This window comes from Scyliorhinus torazame, chromosome 15, assembly GCF_047496885.1.
Source record: "Scyliorhinus torazame isolate Kashiwa2021f chromosome 15, sScyTor2.1, whole genome shotgun sequence".
NCBI classification, from domain to species: domain Eukaryota; kingdom Metazoa; phylum Chordata; class Chondrichthyes; order Carcharhiniformes; family Scyliorhinidae; genus Scyliorhinus; species Scyliorhinus torazame.
Genome location: NC_092721.1, coordinates 204,706,114 through 204,729,411, shown reverse-complemented (window position 1 = coordinate 204,729,411; position 23,298 = coordinate 204,706,114). Strand labels below are relative to the sequence as shown.

Below are 23,298 nucleotides of genomic sequence, written 5' to 3'. Positions count from 1 at the left end.
AGCCACCATTTAATACAATTTTCACAAGTTTAAGAAGTTTATAATTAAAGCCATTTGCAAGTCAAATATAATATTGGAGCCTATTTCTCCTTCTCTTAACTTTATTGGTTCCTGTTTCTTTCCTCTGTCTTCTTTCCTTACTGGGAATATTTCTCTCCTGTTTTCTACCCCTCCCTGTCTCCCTCGCTTCATCCAGGCTTTTGAATTTTTGCGCAGGCGCTACAAGGCCTTTGCCTTCAACTCCGTGGTCGACATCTCCAATTCCCAAAGAACTTAGGAACTCGTGTGCATGCATCAGCCAGGGAAGAACTGAGTGTGCGAGGTTCGGGATATTTTATATTGGTAACCCGAACCATGCCTGTGCCAGCCGGAAAGGGCCACTTTTGCGCAGTTCTGATTTTTTTACATTGGTCGTACGCATGGGCCGAACTGCTGTTAAAAATTCCGAATTGTGTAAGTGTGGCCAATTCCCGACCAGCACATGCACGGTTCAGATTACCAACATAAAACAATCCGAACCATGCATATGTGGCCCATTCCCAGCCGATGTATGTGTGGGAGGCCCGAGCTTCATCGGGACTTGGAGATGCTGACCACGGAGCTGAAAATTAAGATTCAATTTAGTTTATTTACATTAATGTGTAATCATTTTGAACCTTATTTTACGCCACATGTGAGGCCTTCATGGTTACACTAGTTGTGAACCCCTGATCTAAGACATTAATATAGATTGTAAATAGCTGAGACCCCAGCATCGATCCTCGGGGCACTTCACCAGTCCCACCCTGCCAACTTGGAAATGCCCCATTTGGCCCTACTTTCTGCTCCCTGTTGTTAACCAGTCCTCCACCCATGCTGATCTACCACCTGACTCCATGTGCCCTATATTGTGTATTAACCTTTTGTGTGACACCTTATCAAATGTCTTTTGAAATCCAAGCACACAACATCTACTGGTTCCTCTACCTATCTGACGAAATGCACCTTTAATAAAAAAAACAAAAAACTCTAGGATTTCCCTTTTGTAAAACCATGTTAACTTGTTCTAATCATTCTTTGCTTTTCCAAGTGCATTGTTAAGACTTAATAATAGATTCTGGCATCAATAATATGTCAGGCTAATTTGTTTCCTCTCCCTCCTTTCTTGAATAGTAGTGTCACATTTGCTAACTTCTAATCTCTTGGTACCATTCTTACAATCCCGGACCTCAACTGTTGCTAGGATACTGGACAGAACTCCAATATTTTGTTTCATTTGTAAGACTGTGAGGAATGGATACTTCGCTCCAGGAGTGATTCAACGCACAAATAGGGATAATATATTACTAACACAGAATTAAAATAATTTAAACATCCCACGAGAAATAGCTTACAATTACCTGTTAAACAATGCTTAACAATGACAACGAAGCATCAGTTCCTAACTGTTTTCTTTTATCTCCACACAAGCAAAACCCATCTCCGGTCACAATCCACTTTTAAATACAGTTGGCCAACTCGCTGTAAAGGGATGTCTTGGATAAACCACTTTGAGAAAGAGATCCTCCTGGAAACAGCTTGCATGTCCTTGCCTGTCTCAAGCTACTGTTTAAACCACCAGCCTGAGACACTGCTTCTGTCCTGTACACAGGCAAACCCTAACTCACTGTCTTGAGAACAGATGCTTGTCTGGTCTGGTCCCAGTCAAATCTTTAACTGAACTGTTTTTTCCCCCAGAAACTGCTAGTCTGTCCACAGACGGAACTAAACTCTCTGTATTGAGAGCAGCTGCTTCTCTGTTCACATCCCAATCTAAAATTGAATTTCTTCAACTACAATCTCAACACCCGACTGCCTCAGCCCCTGGCTCCTCCCATTAACTACATCACTTGACTAAAACAAAACACAGTATCTCTAATTATCTACTCTCCATGGTGCCCTCTTAATTTAAACAAAAGTCCATTAGCCTAACTTCAGCAAACAATATCCTTGGCTGGATGAATTATGATCTTTCCTTTACGATGCTTTAATTGCACCTCTCTCCAAAATGTGTCTGCTGCCACTCAAACCAGGATTTTAAAACACACGAGTGCAGCAGTCACACGCTAACCCAGACTTTTAACCCTTACTGTACCAAATACATATAATATACATCTGAAATTCCTACATTTGTCACCCCATTCCAGAATATAGGGAATTTTGGAAAATAACAGCCAACACATTAATTATCTCTTTACCTTTATCCCTAGTTGTTTCCGCAACATATTCCTCCAGGAAACTGTCAAGAGAGCACTCCATAGACTCATTGTCTACACCACCTTTGCCAATTTGATTGATCAATCTATATGAAGATTAAAGCCCCCCACAACTATTGCATTGCCTTTGTTAGAAGCTCTAATAATTTATTCTTTAATTCTCCGTCCAATGGTGTAACTACTGTTCGGGAGCCTACAACCTACTCCCACCGGAGCTTTCTGAATCTTGCTATTTCTAATCTCCAAACTTAGTGATTCTACTTCATGATCTTCTGAACCAGGATCCTTTCTCACTGATGCCCTGTTGTCATCTTTTATTATGAAAGAGTTTATATTAAAGAAAAGAGCCAAAGGCACGCTCGGTCTTGATGAGGTAAACCAAATAGACTGACTTGTAACCGTCTCCGTGCCAACTGTTCCCTCGGTTACAGCCACAGTTACACAGGTATCCCCCTTCTGTATCCAATGTCAGTGAGGTGAACAGTAGCAGCCCCCCTTTGTCCCATCTTTAATCCCAAGCTGACATCGGCTAACTTGGCCTCATTGGCATCATTTCTCAATACCTCGTTTGCTTTTGCTCCCTTTTCATTCTGTGTTTCTCCACTCAGGACATACTCAATTACATTAACAGGAAGGAGTTTGAACCTCTTCAGAAAGTTGACCAACTAAACCTGGAGAAAGAGAAAAGTAAAATATTTCTTCGATTTTGTAAGTACTCGTGTTATATTATCCGTTGCTCATGACCAAGGCTGGGTCCAGAAGGTTTGATTCATTTGTTTCATATTTGGTCTACCGGTAGATGAAGAGGAAATCACATTCCCTCCAACGTATCGATATGAGCGAGGTTCCCGGGATGTCTACGTTTGCCACAAGCAGAAGCCTACTGGGGTATGTAACAGCTTTCCTAGTCTTTTACACGTTACTAATCTTGCAGACTGCTCGTCATTTCTCCCACTCCTCTTGTCACCACCCACAATAAAGCTGCTGTAATGGCATTATTACGGCCATTGGTTTGCAATTAATGAGTAGCTCCGTGCACATTTTAAGTCTTGGAACCATAGAGACTGGAACTAGAGCCCCTAAAAACGGCTGCGAATCTTATGAATGCTCTACCCCAAGAAACTGTGGATACTCAGCGATCAAAAGGATTTGGGGTATTCGTGGAATTGAGGGAGATGGGATTAGAGTGGAAAAGAGAACGATTAGCCATGATATCAAGTGATGGAGCAGGCTCGGTCTACTCCTTTTTATCATAAGTTCTTCAGAAGAGGATGCGGCTACCGTGCCCATTGTGGCTGCACCGACTCTTTGATAGTGCGACCTAATTAGTCCTAACCCCCCACCATCCTACCCCTCAAACTCTTTCCTCCAGAGATCTGAAAATGTTCCCTTTTTGAAGGATTTATCCGGTTCCAGTTTTAAATCTACAAGATTGAGTGGCATGGATACAGTGGATGTGCACTCTTTCCCAGATTAGGTTAGACTCCGCACAGTCAGTGACCCAAGCCGGAATCGAACTTGGGACCTTGGCGCTGTGAAGCAATTGTGCTATCCACAATGCTACCGTGCTTTGGGTTGTGACTTGTGGTTGGAGGGTGACATTCCACACCCCTGCCTGTTTTTTCCATGGGAAGCCGGTAGCCTTGCTTTGAGACCTGGGATTGCTCTTTAATCGGGGGCAGTGATTAGTGGTAACTGAATAAATCAAGTGGCATAGGTTTAAGGTCTGTGGGGCAAAGTTTAGAGGAGATGTGCGAGGCAGGTTTTTTACACAGAGGGTGGTGAGTGCCTGGAACGCGTTGCCAGGGGAGGTTGTGGAAGCAGATACATTACGTTCAAAATGCATCTTTTAAAAATAAATTTAGAGTACCCAATTCATTTTTTCCAATTAACGGGCAATTTAGCGTGGCTAATCCACCTACCCTGCACATCTTTGGGTTGTGGGGGCGAGACCCCCGCAAACACAGGGAGAATGTGCAAACTCCACACGGACAGTGACCCAGAGCCGGGATCGAACCTGGGACCTCGGCGCCGTGAGGCAGCAGGGCTAACCCACTGCGCCATCGTGCTGCCCAGTTCAAAAAGTATCTTGACAAACACATGGATAGGATGGGTATCGAGGGATACGGCGCAAGGCAGTGCTGAGGGTTTGGCCAAGGGTGGTATGACTGGTACAGGATTGGTGGGCCGAATGGCCTGTTCCTGTGCTGTATTGTTCTGTGTTCTCCTTTGAAAATTACTTTTCAAACTGCTTCCGTCGCTCTATCAGACGGTTCATGAAATGAAATGAAAATCGCTTATTGTCACGAGTAGGCTTCAAATGAAGTTACTGTGAAAAGCACCTAGCCGCCACATTCCGGCGCCTGTTCGGGGAGGCTGTTACGGGAGTTGAACCGTGCTGCTGGCCTGCCTTGGTCTGCTTTCAAAGCCAGCAATTTAGCCCTGTGCTGAACAGCCCATTCCAGAAGTTATCATAGATTATCATAGCATTTACAGTGCAGAAGGAGGCCATTCGGCCCATCGAGTCTGCACCGGCTCTTGGAAAGAGCACCCCACCCAAGGTCAACACCTCCACCCTATCCCCATAACCCAGCAACCCCACCCAACACTAAGGGCAACCTTGGACACTAAGGGCAATTTATCATGGCCAATCCACCTAACCTGCACATCTTTGGACTGTGGAATGGAACCGGAGCACCCGGAGGAAACCCACGCACACACTGGGAGGACGTGCAGACTCCGCACAGTCAGTGACCCAAGCCGGAATCGAACCTGGGACCCTGGAGCTGTGAAGCAATTGTGCTATCCACAGTGCTACCGTGCTTTGGGTTGCTTTGGGTTGTGACTTGTGGTTGGAGGGTGCCATTCCACACCCCTGCCTGTTTTTTCCATGGGAAGCCGGTAGCCTTGCTTTGAGACCTGGGATTGCTCTTTAATCGGGGGCAGTGATTAGTGGTAACTGAATAAATCAAGTTGCGTTCTGTGATGGCATCCTCAAATGCTTTTAATCCGTTATTTGGGATCAGATTCCATGGTTCCATTAGTTCTGCTCAAGAAAAGGGAACTGAGTAACGTTGACATTTGAATTGGGTTATAGCAACTAATGTCCATTTAAATTCGAACTTTCAACACCCCATCAAGAAAAGCTTTTGAATTGTCATTTCCTATTTATACCACACAGCTGACGCTCGAGAAACAAGGTCCGTATTTGAATGCAAATATGTTGGAAATTTGAAATAAAAACAGTAAATGCTGGCAAACCCGTGGCAGGTCAGGCAGCATCTGTGGGGAGGGAAATGGCTGACGGTTCTTTTGTCCGAATGCTCGTTTAGTCGTTTCCTCCTTGCACTCAAAGAAATGCAAGTGACCTTTCTTTGAGTCAGGCTCAGCTTTCAGGAAGTTTGACAACTGTTCCTTTTCACTTCTCCCTCCCCACCACCTCAGGGGAAAAATACTTAAATTCTGACCAACATTTCTCCCGATGCCACAGCTGGCTGTTCAGCTTGCTGGTCATGAGCCTTGCCTCGTGCAAAGGGACTTTTTTTTTTAAATTCGGGGGATATGAGCAGCTTTTTAATGCGACTGAATGGCTCGCTTCCTCAGAACTGCAAGCTATTTCCAATGTCCAGCCGTTAAAATGGAACAAAAATATAAGAAGAGGTAAAATCACGCACATGCAGACACCTGTATCCCCCTTAACCTTATAGAATATCAATATTTCACAGCCTACATATAAACGTGGGCGGCATGGTAGCACAGTGGTTAGCACTGTTGCCTCACAGTTCCAGGGTCCAAGGTTCAATTCCCGGCTTGGGTCACTGTCTGTGCGGAGTCTACACGTTCTCCCTGTGTCTGCGTGGGTTTCCTCCGGGTGCTCTGGTTTCCTTCCATAGTCCAAAACTGTGCAGGTTAGGTGGATTGGCCATGCTAAATTGCCCTTAGTGTCCAAAAAAGGTTGGGTCCGGTTACTGGGTTACGGGTATAGGGTGGAGGTGTGGGCTTAGGTAAGGTGCTCTTTCCAAGGGCTGGTGCAGACTCGATGGGCCGAATGGCCTCCTTCTGCACTGTAAATGCTACGATTCTCAGCACAGGCCGAGGGCATTCGGACCATCGTTTATGTGCCGGCTCTCTGAAAGATGCTGAGAGGTGACGGGAAGGCAGGTAGAACTAAAGTAGATAAAACCGGCTAAATGGAGCAGGACGAAGCAGCCTAAGACCCTACCAGAATACATGTGATGGCAGTGTGAATGTAGGTGTTCTTTCTGCCGACAGGTCCGCACAAATGTTCCGTCGTGGTGTGACAGAATTTTGTGGAAATCGTACCCTGAGACTCACATCATTTGTAATTCATACGGTGAGTATCGTGGCCTTGACCCCTCCACTTTGATAACACTGCTTTGTTAGCGCGCGTTCTCTTCTATTGACATGAATGTTACAAACAGTGCAGTTCACAAATAGTTTTGAAATATTTTCAACATTGACAGGAGTAAGCCATTTGCCTCTTTTGTCCCTGTTCCACGCTATAGGGAGATATAAATTTGAGGAAGCTTAGTGCTATGCTTTTGTGGTAGTATGTATTGGGGGTCATGTGGGACTGGAAGCCCTAATGTCATTGGCTGACAGATCCCGGGTCCTGGTTGGCCGTTGACCTCATACTCCGCCCTGAAGGCGAAGTATAAGAAGCCGGTGCCTTCCCCCGCATGCCAGTTTACTATCGGGCTGCTGGGGAACAGACACGCTTAATAAAGCCTCATCGACTTCACTCTGTTTGTCTCACGGAGTCTTTGTGCGCCACAATTTATTAAGCGTGCCTAAAAAGGACTATGGAGCTCAGGATCATTCCAGAATGCCTGAGGATCAGCCCCCACGCAGTGAATGCAGCAGCAGCCTTCAAACACTGGCAGACTTGCTTTGAGGCCTACATCACATCGACCACAGGCCGAGTCTCAGATGAACAAAAACTGCAGGTCCTGCACTCGAGGGTGAGCACGGAGATTTTCACCCTCATTGAAGACACCCGCGATTTCCAGACGGCGTTCGCAGCACTGAGAAGTCTCTACGTTCGCCCAGTTAACTAAATCTACGCTCGCTACCAGCTCGCGACGAGACGGCAAGCTCCCGGAGAATCGATGGACGAGTTCTACGCCGCGCTGCTGATTTTGGGACGAGCCTGCAGCTGCCCGTCGGTGAACGCAAACGAACACACGGACATGTTAATGCGCGATGCTTTTGTTGCAGGTATACAATCCTCCCAAATCCGCCAAAGACTTCTAGAAAAAGAGTCACTAGGACTCTCAGAGGCACGGGCCCTGGCAGCCTCGCTGGACGTAGCCGCGCGTAATACCCGCGCCTACGGCCCCGACCGCGCGGCAGGCCATTGGGCCCCGTACGTACCCGCTGCGGCAAACCCCCTACCCCCCCCCCCCCGGACACCCCACAGGCTTGCGCAGTCCAAACGCCGAGTCGCACCGGGGGCGCCCGCTGTTATTTCTGCGGCCAGGCGAAGCACCCCCGACAACGCTGTCTGGCCCGCGCAGCCATCTGCAAAAGCTGCGGGAAAAAGGGCCACTATGCGGTGGTGTGCCGGTCCCGCGTGGTCGCCGCCGTCCCGGGAGAACAGGGAGCCCTACAGGCAGTCTATGCCTCCCAACCCCCCCAGCACGCCATGTGCGACCCCCAGGCGCCGCCATTTTGGGTCCCGACCACCGCGGCCCCGGGAGAACTGGGAGCCCTGCACGCCGCCTACGCTCCCCAACCCCCCTCCCCGCAGCCCATGTATGACCCGCCGCCGGCGCTCCCGATTTGGGTGCCGGCCAACACTCTCCACGGAGAGGAAGGGGTTTTCCGTATCCCGAACGCCACCCTCACCCCTGTCCCGCGCCCCACGCCTGACCCGCCGGCGCCACCTACCTTGACCCTGACCACCGCTGTCCCCGGCGAGGGAGCTCCGCGCGGTGCCAGCGCTCGCGGCCCCACGCCTGACCCGCCAGCGCCGCCGACCTGGGCCCTCGCCCCCGTCCCGCGCCCCACGCCTGACCCGCCGGAGCCGCCGACCTGGGCCCTCGCCCCCGTCCCGCGCCCCACGCCTGACCCGCCGGAGCCGCCGACCTGGGCCCTCGCCCCCGTCCCGCGCCCCACGCCTGACCCGCCGGAGCCGCCGACCTGGGCCCTCGCCCCCGTCCCGCGCCCCACGCCTGACCCGCCGGAGCCGCCGACCTGGGCCCTCGCCCCCGTCCCGCGCCCCACGCCTGACCCGCCAACGCCGCCGACCTGGTCCCTCACCCCCGTCCCGCGCCCCACGCCTGACCCGCCGGCAATACAACTTACCTGGACCCCGATCTCCGTCCCCGGCGAGGGACCTCCTCACTGTCCCAGCGCTCGCACTACTGACCTGCCGGTCCCCAGCGAGGGAGCTCCGCGCGGTCCTAGCGCCCGCGGCCCTGGCGCTCGCACCAAAGGAACTCCGCGCGGTCCTAGCGCCCGCGGCCCGGGAACTCCGCGCGGTCCTAGCGCCCGCGGCCCGGGGACTCCGCGCGGTCCTAGCGCCCCCCAGCACTCAATGTGCGACCCGCAGACGCCGCCATTTTGGGTCCCGACCACCACGAGGGGAGGAGGGGCCCCGCCATCTTGGACCGCCCCCGACCTGTACGACGCATGGGGGCGGCCATTTTGTCCACCCCCGACGCCATCTTGTGACCCCTCATCTACGGGCGAGGTATGGGGGCGGCCATTTTATCCATCCCCGACGTCCTCTTGGACGGCAACAACGGACCCCACCCCACTACTACAACCACGGCTCGCTTCGGTTACGCTCGATCAGGCTCGGCCCCGGACTCTCCAGACGACGACGACAACGGTCCTAATTAACGGCCACGAGACGCCATGCCTAGTCGACTCCGGGAGCACGGAAAGTTTTATACATCCCGACACGGTAAGACGCTGTTCCTTAACTACCTACCCCAGCGCACAAAAGATTTGCCTAGCCGCAGGATCCCACTCCGTACAGATCCAGGGATTCTGCATAGTTACCCTAACGGTACAGGGGAGGGAATTCAAAAACTACAAACTTAACGTCCTTCCCCAACTCTGTGCCCCCACCTTGCTGGGCTTAGATTTTCAATGTAACCTACAGAGCCTTACGTTTAAATTCGGCGGCCCCATACCCCCACTCACTATCTGCGGCCTCGCCACCCTCAAGGTGCAACCCCCGTCCTTGTTTGCGAACCTCACCCCGGATTGCAAACCCGTCGCCACTAGGAGCAGACGGTACAGCGCCCAGGACCGGACCTTCATTCGCTCCGAAGTCCAGCGGCTACTAAAGGAGGGCATAATCCAGGCCAGCAATAGTCCCTGGAGAGCGCAGGTGGTAGTAGTGAAGACAGGGGAGAAACAAAGGATGGTCATTGACTATAGCCAGACCATCAACAGGTACACACAACTAGACGCGTACCCTCTCCCCCGCATATCCGACATGGTCAATCGGATTGCCCAGTATAAAGTCTTCTCCACCGTGGACCTCAAGTCCGCCTACCATCAGCTCCCCATCCGCCCAAGTGACCGCAAGTACACAGCCTTTGAGGCAGACGGGCGATTTTACCACTTCCTAAGGGTCCCTTTTGGCGTCACAAACGGCGTCTCGGTCTTCCAACGGGAAATGGACCGAATGGTTGATCAACATGGGTTACGGGCCACGTTCCCGTACCTCGACAATGTAACCATCTGCGGCCACGATCAGCAGGACCACGACGCCAACCTCCAAAAATTCCTCCAGACTGCCAAAGCCTTGAACCTCACGTACAATGAGGACAAGTGCGTTTTTAGCACCGATCGGCTAGCCATTCTGGGCTACATAGTGCGCAATGGGATAATAGGCCCCGACCCCGAACGTATGCGCGCATTCATGGAATTTCCCCTCCCGCACTGCCCAAAAGCCCTGAAACGCTGCCTGGGGTTCTTTTCATACTACGCCCAGTGGGTCCCCCAGTACGCAGACAAGGCCCGCCCCCTAATACAGACCACGACTTTCCCGCTGTCGACAGAGGCTTGCCAGGCTTTCAGCCGCATCAAAGCGGACATCGCAAAGGCCACGATGCGCGCCATCGACGAGTCCCTCCCCTTCCAGGTTGAGAGCGACGCCTCTGACGTAGCTCTCGCGGCTACCCTTAACCAAGCGGGCAGACCCGTGGCCTTTTTCTCCCGAACCCTCCACGCCTCAGAAATCCGCCACTCCTCAGGGGAAAAGGAAGCCCAAGCCATAGTGGAGGCTGTGCGACATTGGAGGCATTACCTGGCCGGCAGGAGATTCACTCTCCTCACTGACCAACGGTCGGTTGCCTTCATGTTCGATAATGCACAGCGGGGCAAGATCAAGAACGACAAGATCTTGCGGTGGAGGATCGAACTCTCCACCTTCAACTATGAGATCTTGTACCGGCCCGGAAAGCTGAACGAGCCGTCTGATGCCCTATCCCGCGGGACATGTGCCAACGCACAAATTGACCGCCTCCAAGCCCTCCACGAGGACCTCTGCCACCCGGGGGTCACTCGGTTTTACCACTTCATCAAGTCCCGCAATCTCCCCTACTCCTTAGAGGAGGTCCGTACAGTCACAAGAGACTGCCACATCTGCGCAGAATGCAAACCGCATTTTTTCAGGCCAGATGGAGCGCACCTGATTAAGGCTTCCCGTCCCTTTGAACGCCTCAGTCTCGATTTCAAAGGGCCCCTCCCCTCCACCGACCGCAACGCGTATTTCCTTAATGTAGTGGACGAATACTCCCGCTTCCCTTTTGCCATTCCCTGCTCCGACATGACCGCGGCCACAGTCATTAAAGCCCTGAACAGCATATTCACACTGTTCGATTACCCCGCATACGTCCACAGTGACAGGGGGTCCTCTTTCATGAGTGACGAGTTGCGCCAGTTCCTGCTCAGCAAGGGTATAGCTTCAAGCAGGACGACCAGCTACAACCCCCGGGGGAACGGGCAAGTAGAAAGGGAGAACGGCACGGTCTGGAAGGCCGTCCTACTTGCCCTACGGTCCAGGGACCTCCCAGTTTCACGGTGGCAGGAGGTCCTCCCGGACGCTCTCCATTCCATCCGGTCGTTACTATGTACGAGCACTAATCAAACGCCTCACGAGCGTCTCCTTGTCTTCCCTAGGAGGTCCTCCTCTGGAACGTCGCTGCCGACCTGGCTGGCGGCCCCAGGACCCATCCTGCTCCGAAAGCACGTGCGGGCACATAAGGCGGACCCGTTGGTCGAAAGGGTTCACCTCCTCCACGCAAACCCCCAGTACGCCTACGTGGAGTACCCCGACGGCCGACAGGACACGGTCTCCCTGCGGGATCTGGCGCCCGCCGGCACCACGCACACCCCCCCGGCACCATCAACCCAACCGCCCCCCTTCCTGCCACCGCCGCACCCCGCGACCGCCCCCTTCCCAGGAGGATCAGTCCCCCTCCCCTTTGCACCGACAGCTAAAACCGTGCGGTTCCCGGAGGCGACAACGCTGGTACAAGCACTACCACCACCGCCGGGGCCGAGGCGATCGACACGGACGACCAGACCGCCCGACCGACTCGTGGCGTCGATGTAAAACAAAGATGGACTGTCCAATGAACATTTTGTTTTCCTATATCCTCTGTAAATAGTTGTAACAGGACGATACTGTCCAATACGGTCCTACCATGTAACTGTTCTCTCCTCCCAGGACCAGTACTGTAAACCCTTACCACCATACGAAGCATCACCCCGCCGGGTTCATTTTTGACAAGGGGTGAATGTGGTAGTATGTATTGGGGGTCATGTGGGACTGGAAGCCCTAATGTCATTGGCTGACAGATCCCGGGTCCTGGTTGGCCGTTGACCTCATACTCCGCCCTGAAGGCGAAGTATAAGAAGCCGGTGCCTTCCCCCGCATGCCAGTTTACTATCGGGCTGCTGGGGAACAGACACGCTTAATAAAGCCTCATCGACTTCACTCTGTTTGTCTCACGGAGTCTTTGTGCGCCACAGCTTTCAACTATCTTTTCTAAGCTCTGCACCATCGAATTGAATGCAATCGTACGTAATCTGGTAATTGTGCAGGCATCATCCTTTATATGTTAGCAGCTGAGTGGAACATAGAGGCCTCTCAATATTGTTATGGGCCAGGGTTTAGAGAACCCCAAAGTGTATCATGGAGTTCACCTGACCCACAACCTTTACTAGATTGTTGTATGGGGAGCACACGGCCCACTCTACAGGTGGTACAGCAGAAATCTACAAGTATTTTTTAAAGGAAAACAATGTTTATTCTATGAACTCAAGTTAACCTTTTTTAAATATACAGTGAACACCTTAGCAACCATCGATTCAAATACAACCCCCAAAGAATACAACACTAAGTAATCCTTAAACTTTCCTTTAACACCCATAAGACATTAAAAAAAACTTTTAACAGAAGCACATCAGGTTTAAATTCACTACTGAGAACAGTTATCACTCTGAATTCACCAAATGATCAAGAGATAGTCTTTACATGGCAGAGAGAACAACATTACACCTTCTCAAACCCTGTAAAAAGTTGGAAGTTTCAATGTGATCACTTCTCATTCTTTGAAACTCTGGAGATCAGGCCCAGCCTCCTCATACCATAATGCTGCCATCCCAGGGATTAGCCTGGTGAACCTCCATTCCACTCCCTCTATGTCCAAAACTGTGCACGATTCTCCAGGTGTGGTCTCACTAAGACTATATAATTGCAGCAAGATATCTTTGCTCCTGTACTCCTTGTGATTAAGGCTAACATACAATTTGCCTTCCTAATTGCTTGCTGCACCTGCATGCCAGCTCTTCGTGACTCATGAACAAGGATACTCGGGTCCCTTTGGATATCAACATTTCTCAGTCTCTCACCATTTAAGACATGCTCTGCCTTTTTATCCCCTATCAAAGTGAATCACTACACGCTTATTCACATTTGCCATCTGCCATTTTCTTTCCCATTCACTTAGCCTGCCCAAATCCCCTTGAAGCCTCACAATTTACGTTCCCACCTAGTTTTGTCATCAGCAAATTTAGAAATGTTACATTTGATCCCCATATCCAAATGATTTATGTAGATTGTGAGCAGCTGTAGCCCAAGCCCCGATTCTTGCAGTACCCCACTAGTCCCAGCCTGCCACCCTGATTATGGCCCATTTATTCCTACTCTGTATTGTCTTAACCAATTCTCAATCCATGCCAGTATATTACCCCCAATCCCATGTGCTCTAATTTTATTTACTAACCTCTTTATGGGACCTTATCTAAAGCCTCCTGAAAATCCAAATAGACCGCACCCACTGGTTTTCCTTTATTTAACCTGTAAGTAAGATCCTCAAAACAAATTCCTACAAACGTGATTTCCCTTTCGTAAATCCATGTTGACTCTACCCAGTCATATTTTCTAAATGTCCAGATATCATAACATTTTTCTCACTACTGACATCGAACTAACAGTTCTCTCATTTTCTATTTTCACACTGCCTCATTTCTTAAATAATGGGGCTACATTTCCCAGTTCCCAGTCTGCAGGGACCTTTCCAGAAAAGCTAGAATTTAAAAGATAGTCACCAGTGCACCCACTATCTCTATAGTAACCTCTTTCAACACTCTGGGATGGTAGGTCTGATCCAGGGGATTTATCAACCTTCAATCCCATTAATTCTTCAAGTACTACCGTTTTATTTTTACTAATTTCTTTCAGTTTCTCATTTTCACACGACCCTTGGTTCCCTAGTATTTGTTCGTATCTTCCTCTGTGAAGACAGACACAAAGTAATTGTTTAGTTTTTCTGTCATTTCTCTATTCTCCATTATAAATTCTCCTGCCTTTGCCTGCAATGGACCCACATTTGTCTTTGCTTCTCTTTTCCTTTTTACATACTTGGAGAAACTTTTGGACTTTGCTTTTATGTATCTCGCTAGCTTGTGTTCATATTCTCTCCTTTTCGGTTTCTTGCTCCTCCTTTGCTGGATTGTAAGATGCTCCCAATCCTCGGGCTTACCACCATTTCTGCCATCCATATGTTCCACTTCTTCTGATCGAATGCAATCTTTGGCTTCTTTTGTTAGCCATGGATGGTTCCCCTTTCCTGGTGGGTGTTTGTGTAAAAGAGGAATGTATATTTGTTGTAGATCATGCAATGCTTCTTTAGCCGTTGTCTGTCTACTGTCAAATATTTTAATGTTTTCCTCAATCACCATAGCCAACTTGCCCCTCATCTCTTCGTAGTTTCCTTTGTTCAAGTTAAGACCCTAGTTTCGGAATGAACTGTACCACCTTCAAACTTAATGTAAAATTCCATCATATTATGGTCACTATTTCCCGAAGGCTCCTTTATAAAATTATAATTAATCCCTTTCTTATTACATTACACGATAATCTAAAATAGGCCGTTCCTTTTTTCAAAAAAAACATTTCCAATTAAGGGGCAATTTAGAGTGGCCAATCCACCTACCCTGCACATCTTTGGGTTGTGGGGGTGAGACCCACACAGACACAGGGAGAATGGGCAAACTCCAGACGGACAGTGACCCGGAGTCGGGATCGATCCGGTGTCCTTGGTGCCGTGAGGCAGGAGTGCGTCACCGCGCTGCCCCATCCCTGCAGTGTCCTAATGATGCAGTACAATAATGAAACCAAGGATTGTAAAAGGACATGTTATAATGGATATTACTGGGTGGGTTACTGGGTTATGGGGATAGGGTGGAGGTGTTGACCTTGGGTAGGGAGCTCTTTCCAAGAGCCGGTGCAGACCCGATGGGCCGAATGGCCTCTTTCTGCACTGTAAATTCTATGATGATTGGCGATCTCAGCCTCTTCCAATTCCTGTTGAGCTAATCATGAGACGGTCTAATAGAGCAGCACGTGGCAAATCACCTAACTAGTCCAGTGACAATATCACTATGCCACCGTCCCCCAGAAACATGAGTATAGGAGAAAGGATGTCTTACTGCAGCTGTACAGGGCCTTGATAAAGGCCACACCTGGAATATCGTATGTAGTTTTGGTCTCCTTCTCAAAGAAAGGATATACTAGCCATGGATGTAGTGCAATGAAGGTTCACCAAACTGGTTTCTGGGACGGCAAGATTGTTGTATGAGGAGAGTATAGTGTTCAATTCTGGTCGCCACACTACCAGAAGGATGTGGAGGCTTTAGAGAGGGTGCAGAAGAGGTTTACCAGAATGTTGCCTGGTATGGAGAGCATTAGCTATGAGGAGCGGTTGAATAAACTCGGTTTGTTCTCACTGGAACGAAGGAGGTTGAGGGGAGACCTGATAGAGGTCTACAAAATTATGAGGGGCATTGACAGAGTGGATAGTCAGAGGCTTTTCCCCAGGGTAGAGGGGTCAATTACTAGGGGGCATAGGTTTAAGGTGAGAGGGGCAAGGTTTAGAGTAGATGTACGAGGCAAGTTTTTTACGCAGAGGGTAGTGGGTGCCTGGAACTCGCTACCGGAGGAGGTGGTGGAAGCAGGGACGATAGTAACATTTAAGGGGCATCTTGACAAATACATGAATAGGATGGGAATAGAGGGATATGGACCCAGGAAGTGTAGAAGATTGTAGTTTAGTCGGGCAGCATGGTCGGCACGGGCTTGTAGGGCCGAAGGGCCTGTTCCTGTGCTGTACATTTCTTTGTTCTTTGTTTGTTCTTTGATAACTCCCTTTCCCTTCTACACTCCAATGAGTAAAGTCTTGTTTCCATGAGCTGGGCTAAAGGTTAATAGAGGTTGTATAATAACCACTAGAACATAGAACATTACAGCGCAGTACAGGCCCTTCGGCCCTCGATGTTGCGCCGACCTGTGAAACCACTCTAAACACCATGACCCCAACATCTCCGTTATCTCTGCCTTTCACTGATGTTTCACTTGTGCCAGTCTGCCTTGGAATCCTGAAGTCCAAACATTAGACTTGAATCAATCAGCATGACTTCTTTCGTCCACCGTCCTTAGCTGGACTACAAACATTGTTGCAAGCATCCAGTTGTTTGTACTGCTCTGCGTGCTTCTCAGAGTGCATTCCTCTCTTTTGTGGGTGGCCATATATTCCTTGAATAACGACAACCTCTGACCACCGATAATTGGCTAATTTACTGTATGGTTAACTTACCAAATGTTGCTTCCTGTGTTTATTGGATCCTCAGCACAGCTGTGGGTCATATCGAAAGGTCCCACCAGCTGGATGTGACTGCAGTTTGCCCATTCCTAGTCTACAAAATCTCCTTTCGTTTAAAGCTGAAGAGTTTTTGGGGAAGAATATTGAAGGGAACAGATATCTGCATGTCGCAGATGTGGGATTTCGCCAAATTATCTGAATAGCAGAATTGATTTGTAAATCAGACAATTGGAGGATATTAAAATGATGGAGGCTTCAGTATTCCACAAGTTGAACTGAAATTCCATCTGCCTGTGATGTGAAAGACCCCTGAGATCGTCTCAAAGAGCCAGAGTGCCCGAGCTAACTATCCTTCCCCTGTCTTTGGTTATTTGTCTTGGGGTTTTCTTTCTGGGATATTGCTGTGTCCAAATCGCTATCATCTTTGCCTAAAATCACCTAAACCAGCCACCACATGATTGCATGTGGAACATGAGGGAAAGGTGATATAAATGCTTGAGAGGAGCAAGGTATAAATTCAAGCCTATTGTTCAGTTTCTTTTACACTGATGTTTCTTTTACTTTTGTTTTTCATATATATGATTCCCCTCTCTTTTGCGCCCCCTCCCTACCCCCCTTCTAAATCCATCTCAACTCGATCACAAACCACAGCAAAGAAGAAGAACATGTGGTCTTCATCAGTGTCTCCATGAAATCAGATACCCAGTAATCAAGGGATCAGATCCAAAACACCACAAGGAGCCAGCTGTTGCAATTCAGCATTGGAATTTCAGCGACTCAGAACTGCTCTCAAAGCTGACGCTTCAATTTGTATGTCTCGTGGATAGCATGTGTGGCCAAGTGACCCCTCCCTCACCATTTTCCCTGCGCCTTCAAACAGGAGCCTGCTGGAATCTCCGCGTGCACAATCTGAGACAATCGATGCATGTCTGTGTGTCTCAGCCCGTGTTCTCAAAAATGGTGAAGGATAGAGGTTCATTTATTTTGTTGCTTGCTCCCTTCCACTCCTTGGAATCGAACATTATCTTGCCTCGGGTGTGTGGTCACACAGCTTGGATGTGGGTTTTCTGGTCCTCGCATCCATTGTAATGTCGATCGTTGCAGGAACTGTTCTGATTTCCCTCCTTGTGTATTTCTTTCATTTAAAAAAAACACAATCTTTCCTCATTGCCACTTTGGCGGCACTCCAAGATAACTTTCTGTTGTTTTTGAGATAAAGAAGGAAGAGAGAACTTGCATTTCTATGGCACCATACTCATCCTTCTTATGTTCCATAGCATTTCACAATCATCAGCTACCATTGAAGTGGGGTTACTGCTGACTTGGAAGCAAATATTGTCATTTATACGCCGTAGGATACCACTAGCATCAATAGAATGACTGTCTAATAAAGCTGTCATTGACCTTGATTGAAAGGCGAGTGTTGATGGGAGAACTCCCTTTCCTCTCTGAGTACTGCCGTGTGTTATGGTCTGGCAAGTGGTAATTCATAGAATCATAGAATTTACAGTACATCAGGAGGCCATTCGGCCCATCGAGTCTGCACTGGCCCTTGGAAAGAGCACCCTACTTAAGCCTAGACCTCCGTCCTATACCCGTAACCCCACCTAACCTTTTGGACACAATTTATCACGGCCAATCCACATAACCTGCACATCTTTGGACTGTGGGAGGAAACCTGAGCACCCGGAGGAAACCCACGCAGACACGGGGCGAACGTGCAGACTCCGCACAGACAAGTGACCCAAGCCGGGAATCGAACCCGGGATCCTGGGGCTGTGAAGCAATCATGCAAACCACTGTGCTACCGTGCCGCCCCACAAACGTGGCAAGCTTATCACATATCTTTCTTTTTGTATTTTGATTATGAGAAGATACTGAAGTCAGAAGCCACAAATTCCATTAACACTTCTGGGGATTTTAATTATTACATTAAAACATTTAGTAGGATAAGACAAGAAAACTTGTAAACAAGATTACATTTACACAGTTAAAAGTAGTCTTACAGAATAATGCCCCCAAAACTATTCCCTATTTGGTTAGACTAATAAGTAAAGAAGCATTTAGGCAACAGTTCCTTATCGATGTATAATCTATAAATTCCAGGATATTACTACAAGGCAAACGCACTGTTTCTCTGGGAAGGTATGTCACGCGGCGTCTCTCTTTTTCCCACTTCGCTGTGAAAATTCAAGAAGTTTTAAAACCAAATCCTGCTTTGTAAAAAACAGACACTTTTCTGAGTTAGTTTTAAAGTTGCCTCACTTTGCCTCTTCACAGTCCTTTTTCCAGCACAGAGCGACACTCCCAAGAGGAGTGTATGGCTGTTCCCAACACAGCTCTTGCCTCTCTCCACAAGTAATTTTTTTCTCCTGCACTTTGATTCTATTAACCTTTTCTTTCTTTGAAACACCCCTTTCCCAGAACATGAAAATCTTTGTTCTTCCTCCTGCCCCCACTTTTGGGTAAATTAAAATGTAATAATAATCTTTATTATCACAAGTAGGCTTACATTAACAGTGCAATGAAATTACTGTGAAAAGCCCCGAATCGCCAAATTCTGGCGTCTGTTCGGATGCCCAGAGGGAGAATTCAGAATGTCCAAATTACCTAACAGCACGTCTTTCGGGACTTGTGGGAGGAAACCGGAGCACCCGGAGGAAATCCACGCAGACACGGGGAGAGCGTGCAGACTCTGCACAGACAGTGACCCAAGCCGGGAATCGAACCAGGGACCCTGGTGCTGTGAAGCAACAGTGCTATCTACTGTGCTAATGGGCAGCATGGTAGCACAGTGGTTATCACCATTCCTTCACAGCTCAGGGTCCCAGGTTCGATTCCCGGCTTGGGTCACTGTCTGTGCGGAGTCTGCACATCCTCCCCGTGTGTGCGCGGGTTTTCTCCGGGTGCTCCGGTTTCCTCCCACAGTCCAAAGATGTGCAGGTTAGGTGGATTGGTTATCCTAAATTGCCCCTTTTAGTATCCAAAGGTCTGTAGGTAGGTGGGGTTAATGGGTTACGGGGATAGGACGGGGGAGTGGGCTTGGGTAGGGTGTTCTTTCCAAGGGCCGATGCAGACTTGATGGGGTGAATGGCCTCCCGCACTGTAAATTCTATGATTCTAATTCTATGATTCTATGAACCGTGCCTTATTTATTTATGAAATTGTCCAAGTTGTAAACCTTTTTTTTTTACTTCCCTCTGAAATAATACAACTGAACACAACAAACCTCCTTTGTCTCTAAAGCAGCTTTCTACCCATGACTTATTTCCTTGTAGAAAAGTCAACTTAGCCATATTTACTTCATGTGTTTGCTTTCCTCACCTACACGCCTTTGATGTCCTAACCTTACAGCCCAATTGTCTTCAGATTAATGAAATTAGTCACGCACACAGACATGCAAACTTGCTTCACAGAGTATCACCAACCCCACAAATATTAAATACAATCCCATCTTTCTTCACACATGTAATTGTTGACATTGGCAGAATGGGCAGATGGTGCCTTGTTTTAACACCTGATATGCACGGTACTGCATGGGAATGTCAGCCTAATTTATGTGGTGAAGTCCCAGAGCAGAGTTTGAACCCACAACCTTGTGAATCAGAGGTGAGCAGGCCAGCATGTAGCCTAGTTGACACGGCACAGCGTTAATTGCAGTTCGAAACCATGTTAAACTCGTTCTTTCCCTCTTCCTCAAAGACTTCTTCTGCCAACCATCTCTGCAGTTCTCTTGAATTTTCTGACACAATCTGTTTTTTTGTTCATGGGATGTGGGTGTCGCTGGCTAGGCCAGCATTTAGTGCACATCGCTAATTGCCCTCGAGAAATTGGTGATGAGCTGCCTTCTTGAACCGCTGTAATCCTTGTGGTGCAGGTACATCCAGTGTGCTATTAGGGAAGGAGTTCTGGGATTTTAACCCAGCAATAGTGAACGAAAAGCGATTATATTTCCAAGTCAGGGGGACCTCCAGATGGTAGTGTTCCTGTGCATCTGCTGCCCTTGTCATTCTAGGTGGTAGAGGTTGTTGGTTTGGAAAGTGTCGTCGAACGAGTCTGGGAAGAGCTGCTGCTCTGCATGTGGCAGGTGATATACACTACTGCCACTGTGCGATGGTGATGGCTTGTCCTGGATGGTGTTGAGTTTCTTGAGCGTTGTTGGAGCTGCACTCATCCAGGCAAGTGGAGAGTATTCCATCACATTCCTGACTTGTACCTTTCAGATAGCGGACAGGCTTTGGGGAGTCATGAGGGGAGTTACTTGCCACAGGATTCCCAACTGCTGACCTCTTTTAGTCACAGTATTTATAAAGAATACAGCTGGTTCATTTTCCAGGGTGCTGATGATAGTGGTGTATTCAGTGATGTTAATGTCATTGAATGTTAAGGGACGATAGTTGACTCTGTTGTTGGCAGTGGTAATTGCTTGGCGCTTGTGTGTTGTGAATGTGCTTGCCACTTGTCAGCCCAAGCCTGGATATTGTCTATCTGCTGCATTTAGACACGGGTCATCTTCCTGTGTGGTTTCCCCTCACAGCTCCAGCACACTTTCCTTGGAAATATGGTCATTTGAACTGGTTCAGTCAGAAGCCAAGTTGAATGTTAATTAATCTAATCTTGAGTCAGGACCTCGTTTGTAGATTTTATGATACCAGACAATTATCAAAGTTGTGTTTGTATGATCTTGAATATCTCCCTTGAGCTGTCATGAGTCCATAGCCAGATCGGCCATGATATTATTAAATGACGGAGCTGACTCAAGGCCCAATGACCTACTCCTGAGCCACGTTCCTCTGTTTTTCTCAAATGTAAACTTTGCCGACTGCAATCGGGAACAAATAGTGGACATTCGCATTATGGGACGATGGGTTACCTTTATTCAACTGCCCTGCCAGATGTCTCCAAGATTGGAATTGCAGAAGCCAACTTCAAAACAAATCATCGGAACACAAGTTAAATAATGCACAGATCAAAATAAGGCTATTCGGCCCATCAAGTGTGTTTCTTCTGTTGATCATGGATGTAGACCACACCCATTAGTGAAGTAGGGAGGGTGATGGCATAGTGTATTGTCACTGGGCTAGTAATCCAGAGATCCAGGGTAATTCTCTGGATTCAAATCCAACCATGGCAGATGGTGAAATTTGAATTCAATAAAAATTTTGAATTAAAAGTCGAATGATGACCAGGCAACCATTGTTTATTGTTTAAAAAACCCATCGGGCAACACGGCACAGCGGTTAGCACTGTTGCCTCACGGCGTCGAGGTCCCAGGTTCGATCCCGGCTCTGGGTCACTGTCTTGTGGAGTTTGCACATTCTCCCTGTGTTTGCGTGGATTTCGCCCCCACAACCCAAAGATGTGCAGGGTAGGTGGATTGGCCACGCTAAATTGCACCTTATTTGGAAAAAAATGAATTGGGTACTCTAAATTCATATTAAAAAAACATTTGGGTCACTAATGTTCTTTAGGGACGGGTATCTGTCACCCTTACCCAGTCTGGCCTACCTCTGACTCCAGGCAGATAGCGATGAGCTTAAATGCCCTATGAAATGGCAGAACAAGGCGATGGCAATTGGGGGTGGACATTAGATGCTGGCCAAACCAGTGTCGCCCACATCCCCCGAATCAATAAAAAACATTTTTTTTTCCACTCCCTCAGGCTGCACGGACGATATTGTGACGAGTGACCACTCACCAGCTTTTGGTACTTTCGAAGTTGGTGTGACATCGCAGTTTGTATCTAAAAAAGGTGAGTGCTTTCACATAGTGTTTCAACCGGGAGCATTGGTGCAAGAAAGAGGCCGTTCAACCCCTCGTTGCTGTTCTGTCATTCAAATCCATTTACCTGGGCTGATCCAGATATTTTGATACCCCTGTCCAACTCGGTGCTTATTTTTTTTGGGGGGGGGGGGGGGGGGGGGGGGTGCAGGGGCATAAATAAACGCAAGATATTTTTCGCTCTTGGTTCCAAAGCCTAACACCAGTTATAGTAAACTTACTTGTCGCAACTGCATACATCCACTAACCCACGGATAGAGTCTGCTCTGTGTGACTTGTCGCACACTGGATAATGTAATATCATTGCTCAGCGTGGCTGGTGACTCTAGTCGGTTCAAAGGTAAACGAGCAAGCCTCCGGGTACAGATTTCAGTCTCATTATCCAGGCAGAACTCTACTGCATTACTGAGGGAGTGCTGCACTGTCAGAGGGTCAGTACTGAGGGAGTGCTGCACTGTCAGAGGTTCAGTACTGAGGGAGTGCTGCACTGTCAGAGGGTCAGTGCTGATGGAGGGCTGCACTGTCGGAGGTCAGTACTGGGGGAGCACTGCACTGTCAGAGGCTCAGTCATGAGGGAGTGCTGCACTGTCAGAGGGTCAGTACTGATGGCGTGCTACACTGTCAGAGGGTCAAGATTGGGGTCATACTGGACTGTCAGCAGGGTAAGGCTGGGGGAGCGCCTTACTGTCAGTGGGTCAATCTATCGAATGAGAATTCAAACCAAGGCGCACTGCATTATTTCTACGATGAATGCCAAAAGATCCCATGGGACTGTACACTAGTGTCCTGGCTGATATCTATAACTTAATCAACATCTGTTTAAAAAAAACCAAGACTCTGGTCATTCACATTGCTATTTGTGGAACCTTGCTCTGTGTAAGTTTACTGTCACCATTCCGTATGTTATAAAAATGACTACTTCGGTACCTGCTCACCCAGCGAATGGTGAGAAAGTGAAATTCGCCACCATGCGGTTGAGGCATATTGCATAGATTAATACGTGAATGTCGGAGAAATAGAGGGCTATGTTGAATGTGAGAGCTGAGGAGGGACAGGAGGAATGTGAAGAACAAACACTGACATAACCCTGTTGAGCCAAATGGACTGTCGAAATGCAAAGAAGTGAAGAGGCA

The 23,298-nt window shown here is 48.5% G+C and overlaps 1 protein-coding gene across 1 annotated transcript in view; it reads left to right on the top strand.

Moving 5' to 3' along the window:
- inppl1a (inositol polyphosphate phosphatase-like 1a) overlaps positions 1-23,298 on the top strand; it is a 234,805-nt gene that overhangs the window by 173,140 nt on the left and 38,367 nt on the right. The window contains exons 16-19 of the mRNA XM_072477475.1: positions 2,843-2,942; positions 3,034-3,122; positions 6,507-6,588; positions 22,047-22,136. Of these exons, the coding sequence (XP_072333576.1) occupies positions 2,843-2,942; positions 3,034-3,122; positions 6,507-6,588; positions 22,047-22,136 (361 nt within the window). The remainder of the gene's footprint in view (positions 1-2,842; positions 2,943-3,033; positions 3,123-6,506; positions 6,589-22,046; positions 22,137-23,298) is intronic.